Here is a 20,531-nt window from a genome sequence, read left to right on the forward strand (position 1 = left end):
AAGTGAACATGATGGGAGTTAGGTGGTGGTTGGTGGAACATTAGGTACTGGTGAATTCAAAAGTTTTAAATCCTGGGAATGAATGGTTTGGTGGGGAAGATAGTGCAATGCTTCTTTATTGCATTAGTGTAGATGCCAAGTGTGTAGGATGATGCATTTACAGCTTAGAAAGAATGCAGAGGAAAGTAAATGGGGCAACAGATTTCTGAACTTTAAATGAGGTAAATAGAAACATAGAAAATAGTAGCAGAAGTAGGTCATTCAGCCCTTCGAACCTGCTCCGCCATTCAATATGATCATGGCTGATCCTCCATCTCAACACCGTACTCCCGCACTCTCCTCATACCCCTTGACTCCTTTAACGTCCAGAAATATCTCTCTTTCCTTCTTGAATATATTTACTGACTTGACCTCCACAACTTCCTGTGATAGAGAATTCCATAGGTTCACCACCCTCTGTGTGAAGAAGCTTCTCCTCATCTCAGTCCTAAATAGTCTACCCCGTATGCTGAGACTGTGAACCCTTTTCTAGACCCCACCCCTAGCCAGAAGAAATATCATCCCTGTATCCAGTCTGTCCAGCCCTGTCACAATTTTATATGTTTCAATTGGATCTCTCATTCTTCTAAACTCCAGTGAATACAGGCCTAGTCGACCCAATCTCTCCTCATACAACAATCCTGTCATCCCAGGAATCAGACTGGTGAACCTTTGCTGCACTCCCTCTATGCAAGTATATCCTTTCTTAGGTAAGGAGACCAAAACTGCACACACTACTCCAGGTGTGGTCTCACCAAGGTCCTGTACAGCTGCAGTACGACATCCTTGATCCCATACTCAAGTCCTCTCACAATGAAGGCCAACATACCATTTGCCTTCTTAATTGTTTGCTGCACCTGCTTATTTGCTTTCAGTGATTGGTGTACAAGGACACCCAGGCCCCTTTGTACATCAACATTTCCCAATCTGTCATAATTTAAATAATACCCTGCCTTTCTGTTTTTCCTACCGAAGTGGATAACTTCACACTTATCCACGTTATACTGCATCTGCCATGTATTTGCCCACTCACTCAACCTGTCCAAATCGCCTTGAAGCCTCTTAACATCCTCCTCGCAGCTCACATTCCCACCAAATTTTGTATCATCAGCAAACTTGGAAATATTACATCTGGTTCCCTCATCCAAATCATTGATATTTATTGTGAATAGCTGGGGCCCAAGCACTGATCCCTGTGGTACCCCACTATAAATAAATTAGTGTCAAAGGGTTTAGAGCATACGGAACAGGAGTTGGAGTAGGCCCTTTGGCCCTTGGAGCCTGCTCTGTCTTTCAACAAGAGCATGATTGATCATCCACCTCAACTTCACTTTCCCACAAAATCCCCATATTCTTTAATTCCCTTAGTACCCAAAAGTTTATTGACCTCTCTCTTGAATGTACTTTATGCCTAAGCTTCCAGAGCACTCTGGGGTAAAGAATTCTAAAGATTCACAACTCTTTGTGTGTGAAGAAAGGTCTCGCCATTTCTGTCCTAAATGACTGACCCTTTATTCTGAGATTGTGACCCTGTGTTCTAGACTCCATATCCAGGGCAAACAGTTTCTTGGCATCTACCCTGCAAACCTTGGATCCCCAAAACTGCCTGGTTCACAGTCTCACCGTCCTGTCCCTGACTATTAACTGACTCTAAAGTCCTACTTAAACAAAGGGGTGTGACCCCTACAACAAAGCGGCCAGGTAATTTGTTGAAACCCTGCAATGCCAGCAGCTTGGACCCCAGCTCCAATAACTCTGAGCCGAAGTTCCTTGAGCTGCAGATGCTTACTGCAGATATGGTTGCCTGGGGTTGCTCTGCTCACCACAAACTCTCACATGCTGCATTACGGTACACCACCTGCCCTGCTGTACCTACCTAACCTTATTTATTGAATTAGTTAATTATTTTTAATTGAATCGATTCTTTTAGTTTTATTAAATGAATTGGTTAGCCGATTTAAGTTACTAACTTAGTAAAGTAAAAGTAGCACCTTCCCCCTCTGTACTGATTTCCCATTTGTACCAAATTCCTGACTGTAGCACTGCACTCTTGTTGATGATGTGCTCACTTCTGCGTTCACTCTCTGCGGTAGCAAATGCTGTTCACTTGTATGGAGCTTATGACTCTCATTCAAGTTAGAACTGTTAACTTAACTTCCTGCTACATTAATTAACGCCTATTCAGACAACTACTTTCAGCTGATTGACAGTTAACTGCCAGGCAGTTCCTGTAAACTAGAAATCTTAACTTTCTTGCACTTTCTTTTCCATTTTTAAAAATTTATTAGTCAAATTCTGAATGTTAAACTGAATTTCAGCTTGAGCAAGACTTACCGGAGAATTCCCACTTGTGCCAAATTCTTGACTTTAGCACTCTGCAGAATTGGGTGTACTGTTAGCACTCTGCTTCATTTTCTTGGTTTGGGTACCAGTTTACCTGTAATGTTGGATATGTTTGCATTCAAGTGGGTTTTGCGCCATGTTTATTTGTACTATGCTGCTTGGTTTTAGGCTTAATTCCAAACTCATTCAGGACATCATTTGTTGCAATAAATCACAGCAGTATTCAAAACTATACTGAAATAAGACAAATGTGTGCAAAACTGCCTATATGAGTGGCATATTTTATGGAGGTTGGATGTGGATCAGATTAGGCTTCAAATGTTACCACAAGAACCCCTGACTTTGAAACATCTGTATTATTTAAAATTCTCCAATATCGGAACATATAGGGAATGTTGAGCAAATAGGGCCTATACTCATTGGATTCAAATGTTTAGAAGAATGAAAGGTGATCTTATTGAAGCATACAAGATCCTGAGGGGCTTGACATGACAGATGCTGATGGGATGTTTCTCCTCTGGAGGAGTCTTGAATTAGAGGGCACGGTTTAAAATAAGGGTCTTCCGTTTGAGACTGAGATGAAAAGAAACTTCTTCTCTGAAGGTTGTTAGTCTTGAGAATTCTCTTCCCCAGAGAGTAGTGGAGGCTGGATCATTGTTTAAACTCAGATGTACATATTTTCAGAATTGTGATCGACAAGTAAGTCAAAGGTTATAGGGCATCAACAGGAAAGTGGAGTTGAGGCTGCAATCGCATCAGCAATGATCTTATTGAATGGCAGAGCAAGCTTGAGGGGCCATTTGGCCTACTCTTTCTTATGAAGTTATGAACAGATGTCCATTTTTATTTTCCATGTTCAACTTTTCTCCCCCCCATCAGCTCATCTCTCCTAAAATAACGGATTATTTTTGAGATTCAGGTTAGAATGACCTGATATCAATCTAGCACCTTATCCAAAAGTTACATTTAATTGTTTGAGCTGGCTGATAATTTTCTCTTCCTTACATTGAAGCTGTTGTTAGCACCCTGACTGAGACCAGCTTTCACAACTAGACCAAGATCAAGTTGCGGACCTGCAGGTCTGTACGTCTGTTTCTACCACACCTGCTGGGCCGCTGGGAAAGTTACAAATTATTTTTGCATGTCAGTAGTATCTTTAGAAAGAAATACTGGAATAAATCTAATTTATTAGACAGCTTGCCAAAATTAGCTACAGCAATAAATGGAGCTCTGTACTGTACTGAAACTGGATTTCAGAAGTTTGCTTTTTCACCTCAGGGCTTAAGTTTCAATCCAGGCTATATGGATGAGATAGATAAAAGTCATTCCACTTTCTGGAAGAATTTGGGGTGAAATAACCTTGTCTGGATCCTTGTGAATATGGATGCACAAGGCAATATGCAAAGCAAATACAGACAGTCATGTTGTGATTTCATGCAAATCAGCATTGAGATTGGCTGGTAGTAGAAGTGGAAAAGTTCACAGTTGATTAAAGTTGACACAGAGCAGACATAAACCACAGCTTGCAGCCAGTTCTTGGCCCGAGTGACAGCCCAGTTTATATTGAATTATGGGCTAATTTTTTGTTTGAGCAGTAAATTAAAAGATTTAACGTCAACATCTATGGCTGTATATAATGACACCACTGTTTCAGATATGAAAGGTAGTTGCCATGGTGGGGTGGGGGGGTGTGTGCAAGCGTGTGTGTGTTCTTTCATCAGAAGATTTTTCTGATGAAAAGTTACACACCTGAAATGTTAACTCTGTTTCTCTCTCCACAGATACTGCCTGACCTGCTGAGTATTTCCAGCATCTTCTGTTTTTATTTCAGATTTATAGTGTCCACAGTATTTTGCTTTCAGGAAAATTCTAAACTGTTTCCTGCTAGTGCATTGCCATTTTTTAAACCAAATCCTTCCATGCCCCCACTCCTCCCCTGACAACAATGATGCTGTTGTTCACAGGCCCTCAGGCAAAGTTGCCTTCAGGATCTTGGGCAACTGACTAATTTTACTTGTACACTGTTGAGAGGAGAGACATATTGCTGAAGCTTTTCACCTTACCCTCTTCAGGACAGACAGAAGAATGCCAAATTTCAAACAATCACAACAATTTATACTACAGGAGAAAAGGGTGCTGACTGGTTGGCAAGTCGGCTCTGATCGGCTGAGGCATTGTCACGGAGAAAGTAATGGGGATCTGTAGGTTCTCCAGGCTCTCTGGCAATTGAAAAAAGGTGCAACTTGTTTCTTTTGTTTGCATTGAATGGATCCCTGCTTATGAATGTATGTTTCTTCTAACAAGTGTAAATGAGCCATGTCGTGAACTTGATAGCAAAATCCAAAATAAAATCTCTACTATTAAATGTGATTCCGTGATTAGTTGGCAGTTGCTGAACAATCCTGAGTGTGATGATATCCAGTTTAAGATCATCAGTTGAGTTTGTCATTGTCCACGCTCGGGATAGGAAGGATGAGAATGATAAAGAAAAATGCAAAATCCTTGATCAGAAAGATTAAGCCTTCATTACTTGTCAAAATCACCCTACATCACAGCAGAATAGGAATACTAGCCATTCAAATATGAAGCTCAGAATGATAGAAGTCATCAAGAATAAGTGGAGGGTAGAGCAGGTCAGTGAAATCCACTGCTACGCAGACCTGCATGACATATGCAGTTTTTTCCAGACACTAAGACCATCTAAGAACCAAAAACAAATGGTCCCTTGCCCTTCCAAGCTAAGATTTTTTCTCAAAGACAATGCAGCTATCTGAGACCAATGAGAGGCGCACTACAGCAACCTTCTCAATCAGGAGACAAGAATATGAGACCAAACCATCAAAGCAATCCCTCAACAGCCTGAGAGACCATATTTGGGTATGCTGCCAACACTTGCTGAGATACAAAAGGCAGTGCAACTGCTGCCCAATCGTGGGATCACATTTAACAGTAGAGGATCTATTTTGGGTTTTGCTACCTTCAAGTTCACAACATGGCTCATTTACACTTGTTAGAAGAAACATACATTCATAAGCAGGGATCTGTTCAATGCAAACAAAAGAAACAAATTCTAACCTTGAACCTTTTTTGAAAAATAACAGTGTGTGGTCCGGACAGCATTCTTGCTGGTGGCCCTGAATTCTTGATCGAATTCTTAGACCTTTTTACAAAATTTGGGAAGAGCTATGACCTCCTGACTTCTGCAATGCCACTTTTGTTTCACTTATCAAGAACGGTGCTAAATCAATTTGTGGGAGCTATTGAGGCATTATACCTTCTGCCCACTGTGGGGAAGATCCTTACACAAATCCTCCTGAACCACCTCCCACCATTGGTGAAATACTTCGAGAGATCCACTGTGGGACACCACAGGCATAATTTTGTCATTTGACAAAGGAAAGTGTCTGGAATAACGAGAAGAGCTTTACATGGCCTTTGACACCATCAGCCACAAAGTACTTTGGAATGTCTTGGATGTCCAACAAAATTTGTTACTTTGCTGCATCTCCTGCATGATGGTATAGCAGAAACTGTGTTTTGCAATGGATTGGAGACCAAGCCCTTTTTTATTCGGATGGGCGCCAAGCAAGGCTGTGTGAATGTGTCAACTCTCTTCACTATTTACCTCAGCCTCGTCACGGAGCTCATTCGTGACCAACTTCCACAAGGGGTCATGATTGTGTGTTGACTCAATGGGAAGCTTTTCAACTTCAGGCTGAGAGCATATGCATAACTTACGATAAGCCAATGACTGCACAGTTGTGGCCCATACTGAAAGTGATATTCAGGTCACACTCAATGTCTTCAACACCGCATACAAAAAGGATTGGTTTTCTGACTCAACAGTAGCAAGACCAAAATTCTCTACCAGCCCTCCCCAGACAAGTACCTAGATCTCCAGCCATTGTTATTGATAGGGAGAATTTGGCAGCTTTCCAAAAAATTGTACAACTTGGCCTTCAACAACAGAGATTTCCATCAGGGAACAAACACTTTAGTCTACAACACTGACGCCAGCATCCTTCACTATGGCAGTAAGACTTAGGTCACCTACCAAAGACACCTCCGAGTGCTGGAAAATTTCTACCAGCTGTGTCTCTGCAGGGTACTCAGTCAAGTGGGAAGACAGACAAACAAACTCCAGCATCCTTACTGATTCCTTTAGCATCGCAACCATGATTGTGCAAAATCAGTTCTGCTGGTCAAGAAGCTGCACCCGCATACCAAAGCAGATCCTTTCTTCACAACTTAAGGATGGCACCAAATCTTGAGGAGGACAGAAAAATAAGTTTAAGGACATGCTGAAGACCTCATTGACAATGTGGCAAATTGACTTTGGTGCATGGAAGGAACTTGCTGCTAACCGCGCAGTATGGTGGAGCCTCATCCAACAAGCCACAATGCAGTCAGAAACCCACTGCATAAACTCTGCAGCAGAGAGGTGACAAATGCAGGAGACAGAGTAAAACTCTGGTTCCAGCCCCCAGCTGTTTCTCAGGGCAACTCTTGTCCTCTTGGGCAACTCTTGCCCAAAGACCTGTGGCTCCAGGATTGACCTGCTGAGTCACCTGAGGACACACAAATCACGAAGCCTGGCAGAAATCATCCTCATTTCAAGGGACTGGTGACAATAGCACACACAAGCACCATCACTGTTTTTTTTCATTTTCTTTCTCTTCCCCTTCTCTGCCCTAACAGAATTGTCAGATTTTCCTAAATCTCTCCCTTGATACCACGCTTGGTCAAATGCAATCATGGTGTCACTTTCACCTCACCTCTGGAATTCAGCTTTTTTGTCCATGTTTGGACCAAGGCTGTAATGAGGTCTGTTATCGAGTGGGCCAGGCAGAACCCAAACCATGTATAAGTAAGTGCTATATGATATCACTGTCGATGACCCCTGCATCACTGCATTTATGTTTTTTTCTAATCCTATAAAGTCTGAGTATCATGGCTAAATGAGATGTAGATTACCTCAAGAATTAGAAGCCAATGCATCGAATCTTTAGCTGTCATTTTTGTTTTGTTAAAGACCTGTGCATGTCATTAATTCGGCACAATGTAGCAGGGGACGTGTGAAATTTCTGTTCTCTTGACACTTGAACTGTGCAGAACAACCAGCAGTGCAATTATCAATTCTGTCCCCCCACACTGTCATCTGGAGAGAGCATTTTAAACTTTAACATTGAAATGAAAACTGGTAGGCGCAGTTTTGTCACTGGTAGTGGCAGATGGGGGAGAAAATTGTAGGGATGAATTGAGAATTTCACACAAGGCATGTCAGAACATTATAAAACTTTGTCTTTGTTTAACATTGCACATACTTGCTTTAAAGTTGCTTTCATGGAAGTGATAGAAATTAGTAAACAGTAAGGATGGTAAAAGACTTAAGGAGTGAATAAAAAGACTGATGCAATAGGCAGAAACATAAAATTTGAAATTTAACACAAGTGGTAGGAAGAATGACAAGTGGCAACATAGACTAAATTTTAATGGGGTCAAAACACTGGAAAAACATTTTAGCCATCAGCCACAATGGGAGCTTTTCACACCGTATCGTCCCAATCCTGCCTCGTTAATCGTGCATTACTGTTTCAGCCGCGCACATACCTCTTAGTGATCTAAATTGAAAGCTCTTTCGGAGAGCTGGCACAGGTATTATTATTCTATAAACAGTTTTTCCCCAGATTCTGCAGTTAGATACATAGTTTTCCCCTCTCACTGACCATCCTAAGGTGCCATTTTGAGGCTCACCTAGGCTTCTTCAACAACGCCTCTGAAACCCGCAACCAGCACCATCTAGAAAGCCAAGGGCAGTAGGTGCAAGGCAACATCATCCTGACTTGGACATATATCGCCATTCCTTCTGGGACACACTACCTATCATTGTTGGAGCTCCTTCATCACCACACTACTTTTTCAGCAACCAAGGATGAGCAATAAATCACAGAATTGTTACGGTGCGGGGAGGCCACTCGGCCCATCGTCTCTGCACCGGCTCTCCAAACGAGCATTATAACTTAATGGCATTCTCCTGTCTTTTCTCCGTACCCTTGCACATTGTTTCTATTCAAATAATCATCTAATGCCCTCTTGAATGCCAGTCCTGCCAGCGATGCCTAAATTCCTATAATTAATTTAAAAATATTCTCCAAAGTACTTGATCCTGTGCAGCTGGAATGCACTTTGAAGTTCTCTCTATTGTGTGTGTGTGTGTGTGTGTGTGTGTGTGTGTGTATGGATATAAGTATATGTTTTTTAAAAAGTTTCATCTTAAATTACAATGTCTAATAGCTAATTTTAATATTTTCTTTTACAGACCGGATCACTTGAATGGCCACATCAAACAGGTTCACACTGCAGAGAGGCCTTTTAAATGTCAGGTGCGTTGTTTGTTCACTCCATTCAATCTGAAGAGACCAAAGTGTAGTACTGATCTGCCTAGGGGCAGGTCGTCTGCTCACTGCTCCACGTCTTGTTTTCCTCATCCGTTGCTTGTAATAGCCTCCCATATTCAAGTTCAGTGATCAATATAACTAGGGAAAAGAATACATGTGATGGTTTCCCATTGTCTGTCTTGTGTGCTTATAGAAAACATCAGTTCTCTTCCCAAAGGATTGTCTGCCTGTAAGCATCCACCGTCCCTCAAGGTTCTAGATCTTCCTTCAGCAGAACCACCGAAAATTCGCTGGTTCTGCTGGTGCTGGCGACGGCTTGTAACCCTGAAAATGGGACCCTTATCTGGGTCTGGGGCGACTTGCAACAGGTCAGGGACAATCACCCCCTCTGGTCTCAAATGACCTTGTCAAAATGTATAATGAATTTAGGGGACACCGTACCTTACTCTATAGCAGTTGCTGCATCTCTGCCAATGATACTCCTGGTGCAGTTTGACAATGGGAGAGTGTCACAGAAAGCCTGGCCCTGACTTCAGCCACAGTAGCTGCACATCAGGATCTACTGGATCGCAATCAGAAGCAGGAGCCCTAAATGACATTAAATTTCTCTAGCCCAGGGACACTTAAGGCCAATTTCAGCAATTTTACTCCTGTCTTAACTCACACAAGTAACTCATCAGGGCTCGGAGATAGAACGTAAGGTATCCCAGGCCTCTATAGGGCAGGGAACTTACCAACTGAACTGCTTAATTTCTAAATGGTAATTGGAAATTATACTGTTGAATACATTTTAAAAATAACTTGCATTTATATAGTGTCTTTCACAACAACCGAGCATCTCAAAACGATTTACAGCTGATGAAGTTGTTTTGATGTGTTGTCACTGCTGTAATTTAGGAAACACAGCTGCCAATCTGTGCACAGCAAGCTCCAGCAAATAGCAAAGTTATAATGACCGGATAATTAGTTTTTCAGATGTTGACTGAGGAATAGATATTGACCAGTACAGCAGGGATAACAGCAGGGATAACTCCCTTCCTACTATCTTCAAAGTAATGTGGGGTTTTTTCTATTCCCACCTGAGAGACAGAAACTGGCTCAGCTTAATGTCTCAACTGAAAGACAACAGTCTTAGCATTGGACTGGAGTATCAGGCTTGATTTTGGTGTTCAAGTCCTGGAGTGGGACTTGAACCCACAATCTTCTGACCCAGAGGCAAGAGTGCCACCAAGTGAGCCACGGCTGATACCACTGATACTATCAGGCTGGGAGAATAATTTCCTTATTGTTCATGTGTTCCTTCAGACCTGCGAAGCTTCTTTTGCGACCAAAGACCGCCTGCGTTCTCACTTGACGTGTCATGAGGAGAAGGTCCCCTGTCAGGTGTGTGGGAAATACCTACGTGCTGCTTATATGACTGATCATGTCAAAAAGCACAACGAAGGACCAAATAACATCTGCAACATCTGTAACAAAGGTAACTTTTTAAAAAAATAAGTTTTAAGGACAAAAGAGTGGTTACTTAAAAAGGAAAGCCCAACTTGCTGTGCTATTCATCACAATTCAAGGTTAATGCTGTAGAGATGTTCTTTTAATCTGATGTGCTTTGTTGGTCAAAGCGTTTTGTGTCTTTAACTGCAAAAAATGACAAAGCCAAGTAAAAGCTTTACATTGTGACTTAAACTGTGAAAGGTTCTTGATAGTAAAATTGGAAAAGGCACCTAAAGTATAAGGTGTTTTTGTATTTGGAAGGATGAAATTAACCTTCATGTAATTTAGTGCGTCTAACATGTACTGAACTCCAGGTGAAATATATATAAAACAAAGTATCACATATGCAATGCATTTGTCACGCTTAAACCCAATTATCTCAAATACGTATTAGGAAATTATTGTTAACTGAATGTTGCTGATAGAAAAGGTGATCAGAAATTCTGCACTGTTATTAGTGATATTTGAGTTGCAGAGTTGGTGATCTGAAAATCTTTAATTTGCCATTCTAATACAAAGTCCTTTGAGCTCTGTTACTCTAGTTTTATTTGAATCAAGAAATTGTGCCTATTATGCCTCTTGTATGAATAAATTTTCAAAAGTCTAAATAATTACCCACCTTCTGCAGCAGAAATACACAAAGCAATTGATCAGAAGTAGCAAATAATTAAGTGGGTGGTGATGTGTCTGCTACCATCTTGTGGAACAGCAACCCAGCAAATGTAGGTTATTTCATGGTCATTTTCTGAAGATTTATAATGCTGTTGCATTTAGTAATCATTGCGTTTACTAAGTGTCACTGTCTATGTTTGACTGCTACACAAGTTCATCGTGTAACTGGTGGTGCTGCTATTCTGCAGGCCTCCTTCCATTTATCTGAATTGCACGACTTTAATCTACTCCTCCAGTGTGAGCAGACCCTTGTAGCACAAAGTCTGTCTCTTTCTTTATCGAGAGGTGATTGCCATTTTCAAGACCCGTAGAATGAAGTGTTTAATTTATAACGCCTCTTGATTTGTAGCTGCATCTGTTTTCTTCACTAGTTTGGCTCCATAATTTTATATGAAAGCAAGCTGGAGAGAGGGTGGCGTAATGGTAATGTAACTAGCCTAATAATCCAGAGGCCCAGCCTGATGCTTTGGGAATGCAGGTTCAAATCCTATCACGACAGCTGGTGGAATATAAATTCAATTAATAAATCTGGAATTGAAAGCTAGCTTCAGTAATGGTGACCATGAGTCTGTTATTGATTGTTGTAAAAACCCAACTGGTTTGCTAATGCCCTTTAGGGAAGGAAATCTGCCTTCATGTGACTCCAGATCCACACAATGGTTTGACACTTAACTGCCCTCTGAAATGGCCTAGCAAGCCACTCAGTTCAAGGGCAAGGAATGGAAAATAAATTCTGGCCATGCCAGTGATGCCCACGTCCCAATAAAGAATATTTTAAAAAATTGAATAACTAATTAATCACTATGGGGAAAAGTATCTCTCTTCTGTCTCTAGTTCTGTATAACAGCCAGTAAGTGTTGCAAAGCATGTCAATAGGTCTGAGTGAGATCTTGCCCCCTCCCCCTATCCCTATTTAATTAGTTTTGTATATCCCAGCCTTATAAACCTTAGGGTGAGATTTTTGGGTGGGACCGGAAATTCCTGCCAAAAGTCAATGAACATTTGGCTGCCTCTGGAAATTTTCTGTCTTGCCTGTGATATTTCCCATCACGGGTGGGACCGGAAAATCTGGACCTAAATCTTCTTTGTCCCTCAAACTTAGTTTGGGAATTTTATGCTGGAGGTAAGGGATATGCGTATGGGGGATCCAATGTTGACTCGAACGTTCTCAGGTCATATATGTGACTTTTCAATGCAGAGGAAAGTTCCCTCTACACAACCCTAACAATGTTTTCTGGCTCCTAACTTAGAAGAGTGCCCCCATTTTGCCAGTGTGACATTCTATCTCTTTCCCGTATCAGCCATTATGTGGCCTCAAGATGAAATTCTTGTTGAACTGAATTGTGATTTTTAAGCATGATGGCATTTTTATTGAAAAGAATTGAATGAAGCACCTGTTTCATAGCTATAACCAGGGCACTTGACCCTGGTTGAGCAATATAGGTTATGTTCCCAGCATTTGAAGGGTATCAATGCAGGGCTTTTGAAAGTGAGATTGTTTCAATAACCATGCCAACATTGATCCAATTCCAACAGAAGCCAATATTTCCAGATGTATCTGGTTAGTTGGGGTTTATTTTGCAATACTATGGAAACCAAGGATAAACCATGCAGTCCGGGGTTGAGTTTAATATCTTTGTGTGCATTGCAAATACAATATTGGTTAATTGAGGCATTGTGGAGATAAATTGAAACGATGAATGCTGGATTTTATCTATTCCCTGAGAGTTTGTCACAAACGTCTTTCTGGCCTACCACGGTCAGTGCTAGGAGGCATACAGGAGCACTGAAGACATCTTGTCTGATTTGCATTCATCGTGAGCAATTCAGACCTACTGCATGGATCTGCTTATAGCATTCAGCATGCAACATCATTGTCATCTGCTGGATTCTTAAAAATTGGCTCCCATGTGAAGCTAAGCTTTATCCTGCAGTGGTGTTTGGAAAATATCATCCTGTGCCTTATATTAAAAAAAATGGTAGTTTCCCCTCACCCCCTCTCACTTCAAGGTTATGATGTGTCCAGCCTCCCAGAAAGAACCCCTGACCTTCGTGTTCCTAACACTGAGGGATATGGGGGGGTGACATTTCCTGACTGTAGCCAGGTTGGGCATTATACAGGGGAGTGTGGCGTCTCTGTGCCTAGGTGTGAAATACTGAGGAAATGGTGTCCTGGGCTGGGAGCTAAAATATCACATGATTACGTTATTGGAGGAAGGTAATGGAAAAATCACTGCTTTGTTTCACAAAAAATAATTGATAGGCTGTGGTTTTCCTGAAATAATTCTTCAGTCACTTTCCATGATGAAGTCCAACAGATTGATACTTGAACTCTTTGGCTAATACACAAATGACATCAACTGGATTGCAGAAAAAATTCTGGTGACTTATTTTAATACTTCACATCTGGGACAGGATCTTTCCCCTGTTGGGGGGGTTGTGCGGGAGCAGGCGGGTTCCCAATCAGCACCCCTGGTTAGGGGCACACCACCATTTTACGTGGGCAGGCCAATTAAGTCCCGCCAAGTGTGATGTGTGCACCCTGTGTGGGCGGGGTGGTGGGGGGTGGGATTCCCTGACCAGGGAGTGCACTCTTTTGCGCATGTGCAAATGTGCAAAGTGCTGGCCTCAGGGAGATCGGCTCAGATGTCAAACATTGAATCAAGATGATTAAAAAAAAAATATTGACATGTCCCCTCATGTGACACGTCAATTTCTTTTATTTAGACATTTCATACAAATTTTAATACCCTCATGAAACCTTATCCCGTCCATGGATGAGGTTTCATGTTTTTCCTGAAGGCCGCCTGGGCGCATTGCCTGCCCGCCAACTTTAAGGTTGAACGGGCAAGTCCATTAAAGTTACATTATTTTTTTAATGGTCTTAACAGTTCGGCGCGCGTGCAGCCGATTCGGCTGCTCCCCCGCCAAACTGACAATCTGAATGACGTGAGGTGACATCGGGGCACACGCCCGATGTTACCCCGCGTCATTTTACGCGTTGGCAAGCCAGCCCCGCCCCCTGCTCACCGACTGGAAGATGCAGCTCCTGATGTTTTGAGAGTTTATTTCAATGTAGTATAAGCAGATGTCCTATTCCTTCAAATAAGTTGTAATCTTTCAGTTGGGAGATCTCACCGAATTCCCGCTGCACCCTTAGAACACAGCAAGTATTGTCTGGAATATGCCCAAAAAGCATTAATTTATTCAGTTTGTGTTGTAGTGTCTGAATGAAGATGTAATTCATTTCTAAAGCTGGTCTTGATGTAGATTTAAAAGAGAACACAGTCTGAGCAGAGCCTTAGACTACTGATAAAAACATAGAATCATAGAATGGTTACAGCACAGATGGAAGCCATTCGGCCCATTGAGTCTATGTGGCTCCCTTTAAGAGCAATCCAGCCGGTCCCACTCCCCATCCTTTCCTGCACCCCTGAATTTTTTTTCCCTTCAAGTACTTACCCAGTTCCTTTTCGAAAGCCATGAATGAATTTGAATCTGTCTCCAGCACTCTTTCAGACATAGCATTCCAGATTCTAACCACTTGTTACATAGCAAAGATTTTCCTCATGGCGCCTTTGCTCTTTTTGTCAATTAATTTAATTTAGTTCCAGGAGAATGTTTGGTACTTGCATGCTTAAAGGCAAATACAGAGCTTCACTGCCACTACTAAACAATAAATGAGAGCTCACATGGCTTAACTGATCCTGAGTCATTGGGTGCCTGTGTGAAGTGGATGCTCAGCTGTTCACTTAAACATAATGGAGAGGAAGCCATTCATTAATCCTCTCCTTCCCTCCCCCAACCCCCATTCCACCAGTTTAATCTCATCCTTTCCTGAAGTTACTTATCATGCTGGGCTATGGTCTCACAAGCTCTGACTGCCTTCCAGTACTTTGCTCAAGTGCAAAATCTTAGTACATCACCCTCTCTCATCTATTGCATCATTGGATGGTGTTACAGCTGAGTCCAATAGGAGGGGGCTGTATTGCTCCTTCACTAAGATTCAATCTGTGTAACTTACTACCGTAACATGATGCATTTACCTAGTGAACCACTGAGAGAAACTACTGAGGTGGTATTATTATTGTAGCAAGCAAGGTTAGTGTATTTCTTTCTCGAGAGTCCTAGTCACCAGGAGTACTGGTCATTAAGTAGTGGTGCAATGGCTATTTCCTGAAGGGGTATATGAGTTAAATGGTGTATATATGGTTGAAGCTGTTAGAGCTATTGATAATAAAGATGTGAAACACAGTCCGTGAAAATGTTTTTCTTTAATTCTGTAATTAAATGTTGTTTAAAATGTGAAGTGTTAATATTTAGCATGAATGCTTAATGGAAGTCTTTTTAAAAAACGTTCTGAAGGGCTGGAATATGAGTCTGGGGCAAACCTTGTTTGAGAGCTAAACAAATCCAGTGGTCATGTCTTCATTGTCACATTTATGCTCTCACATTAAAGGCATGGTATCAATAAACCAGCATGTATTGTCCTTTCCTAGCTGCTGGGTGGTTTGTAGATAACCACCCCCTCCCCACCTCCGCCACTACTGCTGCCCTGTCTTTTGCTGACAGTGCATAGTTAACTGATGTTAAAGATATGTGAGCAAAGTAGATCTGTGTTTTAGTTGATTACACAGTCACACTTCCTCATTAGTGAGGCTTGCTCCCTCTTGCCCTGTTGGATTCACAGAGGTTATGGATTATGATCATCTAAAACACCTTTCTCTTTTTGGCTTCTTTCCGCTTGCCGTTCCTGGTGGCTGGCTGTTCTACCGGCTCTTTGCTTTGTATTCAGTAGTTCCTTTTCAGTTAATGACTGCCAACTGTTGTCAGATGGCCTAGCTTTTCTAGACAATCGCTGCAGGATTTTCCCTTTGAAAAGGACTTTTCCCATTTGCTATTCGAGTCTCAGTTTATTAGCTCTGCAATCGTACATTGTTACTCATCAATTATGCAACTTGTTTTATTTCATTATGTATCTCATTTTACTTCATTTCATTAGCCTTACCCCTTTCATTCTTTGCCCATGCATCTTCACTACTGCCCTCAATCTGAACTTAGTTTCGTCCTTTCTTTTCTATTCATTCATGGGATGTGGGCATTGCTGGCTGGGCCGGCATTGCTGGCTGGGCCAGCATTTATTGCCCATACCTGATTGCCCTTGAGAAGGTGGCGGTGAGCTGCCTTTTTAAACCACTGCAGTCCATATGGTGTAGGTGTACCCACAGTGCTATTAGGGAGTGAGTTCCAGGATTTTGGTCCAGCGAGCAGCGATGCATTTCCAAGTCAGGATGGTGAGTGACTTGGAGGGGAACTTCCAGGTGGTGGTGTTCCCATGTGCCTGCTGCCCTTGTCCTTCTAGATGGTAACGGTCGTGGGTTTGGAAACTGCTGTCTAAGAAGGCTTGGTGAGTTCCTGCAGTGCGTCTTGTAGATGGTACACACTGCTGCCACTGTGCATCGGTGGCAGAGGGAGTGAATGTTTGTAGATGGGGTGCCAATCAAACGGCTGTTTTGTCTTGGATGGCATCAAGCTTTCTTGAGTTTTGTTGGAGCTGCACTCATCCAGGCAAGTGGGGAGTATTCCATCACACTCCTAACTTGTGCCTTGTAGATGGTGGACAGGCTTTGGAGTCAGGAAGTGAGATACTCGCTGCAGAATTTCAAGCGTCTGACCTGCTCTTGTAGTCACAGAATTTATATGGCTAGTCCAGTTCAGTTTCTGGTCTATGGTAACTCCCAGGATGTTGGTAGTCCATTGCAGAGATCTCCACACTGAATCTCTGAACTAATCTGCCTTCAGGCATGTTTGGAGGGACAACTAGGATGCGATGATCTCCGCCATTGCACCACCACATTGCCACTCTTCCACCAGGTGGTGCAGTGCAGCCTGACCTGAGACTGAAGAATTTGTTTGCCACAGTGCAAATATGAGTTGAAATTCTGGGGTGAGAGTCATAGTTCTTAGTCCAAAGTCCAGGCCTGTACACTTGTAACCACTTAGTAGCTGCATCTGTGCGTTCTGTATGTCACCGTACACTGAATAATCAGGTAAACCAATCTTTTCACAGCCTCTATCTGTTCTGCTCCAAGAAATAGGGAGGAATGCCTCTGGTTGATTTTCTTTTGGGAGCACCTTGTCTATCCATTAACTCCTTTCCATCCCATCCCATACTCCATCTGATGGGCTAGCTAAAATTGGAAACTATCTATAATAGCACCTCTGCCCTACCAAGATGTAGTTTCCACACAGTATTCCCTCTATTTAGATATTAAAAAGTTTAAAACTAATCTGAGGTAGTAGAGTAAAGGGCAACCCTGCGACTCACAGCTTTAAATGGAAAACAAACTCTCTACATCACACTTTATTGTTTTGGGAAAACATTTTACAATTTTGGACTTTTCCTTTCCAAGCTTGACTTGTATCTGGAATGAATAGTTGGAGCTGTAAATCACTGATGGCACAGGGTGTCTCACTTGTGGTGGCATTGCTGGGACCAGCTTGAGGGCAAGTGTGGGACAAAGTGTACCACAAAGCATTAAAATGTAATGGTTTAAGTATGTTTATTTACCAATATGCTAAGCCTAGTGACAAAAATGCTGCCTTCCCCTCAAGTCAAAGGAGACTGCTTGACAAGTGTCACATGTACAGGGAGAAAATGAGAGGGGAGAGCTGCTAAGAGGAAAATGTATTGGACATAAAGCAACCCCCTTTAGAGAGAGGACTGGTGGCATATTCAAATTTTATATGTTCAGAAGGCTGGAAGGTTTGGGGTTTTATCTGACGGAGTGACAGAATCTCTTCTGTCTTTTTCCTCAGGTTTTTCTACTGCTTCCTACTTAAGGGTCCATATTAAAACCCACCATGGTGTCCCTCTGCCCAACTCGCACACTTCTGATCCTTGTGACAGGCGATGCAAGCCCCAGCCTCAGATCATGATTCACAAGCAAACACAGAGCGGGGAGATGGCTTTTCACTTTGACAGAACACGTTCGTTACAAGGCAAGCCAACTGCCATCATTCTTTTGTGTTGTGTGAGTGGGCAGGTCCATGCAGAAGTCGTCATTGTGTGACACGAATCCTATTGTAAATCTATATTGGTACCTGCTGAGGAATAACCATGTTTTCTCTAAGGGGCTGATGTTATCAGTGGTTAAATTAATAATTGTTTAAGTTCTTATCTGTGGAGTAACAGGTGTGGAGTAACAGGACACAGGTTTGTATCTGTGAGTTCCTTCACCAGGTTCAATTATCAACCCCATCAGTTTGTCTGGAAGAGCTTTTGAGTGTGGGTTAATCATTTTTCTGAGCAGAGAAAGGGAATATCACTGAGGAAAATTCAAAGAAAAAGACTGCTATTTGTGTGTCTCTTGCCCTCTTGGCAGCTGCTTACAATACAACATCATGGAGGGGGAGCTTTTTTTCTGGAGGAGAGTATCGAGAGCTAGTAGCCTTCATTCAACAAAATGGGAAAAAGCGAGCATGGGCGAAAAGAGAAAGGGGAAACATTGACAAAATACTAATACAGAGCAGTGATTGTAGTGTTAATGGATAAATTTATCCAAGAAAACGTTTACAGCACTGGGCTTAACGCGGACATTTGGGCAAAGGGCATGATTTTTCCAACACTAATTCATTTGGAGCTTTCTGTGCTATGCTTCTGTCTTTCTTAATAGTAGTGACCACTCTACAGGTGCCCAATACAGAAGTTGCTAGTTTCTCTACAGATTGAGGTCTGTGTGGCTTCATTTTCTGCTTTCCTCCCTCCGTTTCCTCCCCTCAGCAAATATTGTACAATGGCTGCAGTCCAAAACAAACCTGGCCTTGCTGTTCTTTGCCATCCAAGCATGATCAGTTATGAGTGGCGGCCAGTGGATAGCAGTGTGAGAGAGGGATCGTGGCTGTCACCCCCTCTGCCCTGTAGGGGTGCAGGGGCAGATTGTGGCACACCACATTTACTCATTGGGCATTCCAGTGACAATCAGATGATGGGAAAATTATGCAGTCAAACTTAGTGCTACACCACGCAGTGCCTTTACCAACTGACTGCCTAGGGTACTGCTGTGCACTGTTAAAAGGTAAATACTGGGGCCCCTGCAGTATTCAGCTGCCACGCTCCCAACTTGACACATGACCTGCGGGACATTACACCTGTACAATATGGGTCATGCACTAAAAATAAGCATAATGTGAACCCTGCTCCATAGAAAGTCAAAGAAGCTCTTTTCCCGTTAAACAGCATTGCATTCTTCTGACAGTGAAAGCACCATTGAACTAGTTTCAAGTGATTACCATCTTGCATTCAGTTCTCCGTTGCGCCAGCCTGATGCAGAACTTGCTATGTGATGGGGAACACGTGCTCACATACCATCTCCCACACAACAGCTTCCAGATCTTTGCTGGGAAAAGGGGGAGATGCATATTGTTTTGTCCAGCAGAGGGGGAATGATCACTTTATGCCCCTTAGTATGAAGGCCGACTGTGCTTTGTGGAAAGGGAATGATTAGATTTTGGGAGGGATTGCTCAAAAGTGAAGGTGAACTGACTAAAATGAAGTTTAGGTTAAAGAATAGGAAATGAAATTGCATTGTTATGCATCTTTATTTCAAATTCCTTCAAGTCTAAGTCTATGACAGATTTAAATGGGTTGATCGTCATCCAAGTAGGAAAATGAAGAATTTCCTGAGAATGCACTTAAACTATCCATTGAGCAAATTCAACCCAGTAGTTTCTTTTGAAGAGTTCTTCAGTTTTGGAAAGAAAGCAACAACCTTTGAAATTTGGTTTTAAAAGAGTGCTGAATTGTGGAAATTTAAATTTTGTTGACATTGAATAAATGGTTTCCAATATTCCAATGCTTTGCCTAATAGTAGTGACCACTCTACAGGTGCCCAATATAGAAGTTGCCAGCTTCTCTGCAGATTCTGAGGCCTGTGCATTTCCTCCCCTTAGCAGATATTGTATAATGGCTGCAGCCCGAAAGAAATCTGACCTTGCTGTACTTTGTCATCCAAGCATGAGTTATGAGCGGTGGCCAGTGGATAGCAATGTGAGAGAGGAATCATGCCTATCATCCCGAGACCAAAACTTGAACCGCCCCAAATATATCATCAACTGGAAGTGAAAAGGTGATGATGTCATGGTCACCATGGTCACCAATGTTCATGAATATCATTGACACTTGAAGGGAAAGGTCTAAATAGATCAAGTTACTTGCAGCACACAAAGATTGCCCAGCTCATATGAAACTGGTGTTTCCAAATGACCCTCGATGATTTATTTTTACACATGCACTCCTCCTTGTGTTCCACTTTACCTGATTCATATTGACATTCACACATCACCTTTTTAAATTGTGTTGCTTCAGGTTGAGTGAACCTGAAAGATGATCACCATGAAAAAGCCGCTTTCTGATTTCAATCACAGGCTTCCCACAGTATGTAGTAGACCTTCAGTGACACATTATGTTTAATGGATGTATGTTATTGAAGGCACCAAACAAGGCTTTGGAGTAGACTACTTTTCTGAAAAATCCTTTTAAAAAGATATCCATTCACAACTGTTAATGTGTTATTTTGTTTACAATCC

At 42.1% G+C, this 20,531-nt stretch overlaps 1 protein-coding gene across 2 annotated transcripts in view; it reads left to right on the top strand.

Annotated features, from left to right (window-relative positions):
- patz1 (POZ/BTB and AT hook containing zinc finger 1) overlaps positions 1 to 20,531 on the top strand; it is a 72,748-nt gene that overhangs the window by 35,698 nt on the left and 16,519 nt on the right. Inside the window, exons 2-4 of one of the 2 annotated variants that reach the window (XM_041202207.1) lie at positions 8,702 to 8,765; positions 10,086 to 10,257; positions 17,763 to 17,945. In XM_041202207.1, coding sequence (XP_041058141.1) covers positions 8,702 to 8,765; positions 10,086 to 10,257; positions 17,763 to 17,945 — 419 coding nt within the window. The remainder of the gene's footprint in view (positions 1 to 8,701; positions 8,766 to 10,085; positions 10,258 to 17,762; positions 17,946 to 20,531) is intronic. The other variant, XM_041202208.1, reaches the window with a different exon arrangement.

Source organism: Carcharodon carcharias, chromosome 13 (assembly GCF_017639515.1).
Source record: "Carcharodon carcharias isolate sCarCar2 chromosome 13, sCarCar2.pri, whole genome shotgun sequence".
Lineage (NCBI taxonomy): Eukaryota > Metazoa > Chordata > Chondrichthyes > Lamniformes > Lamnidae > Carcharodon > Carcharodon carcharias.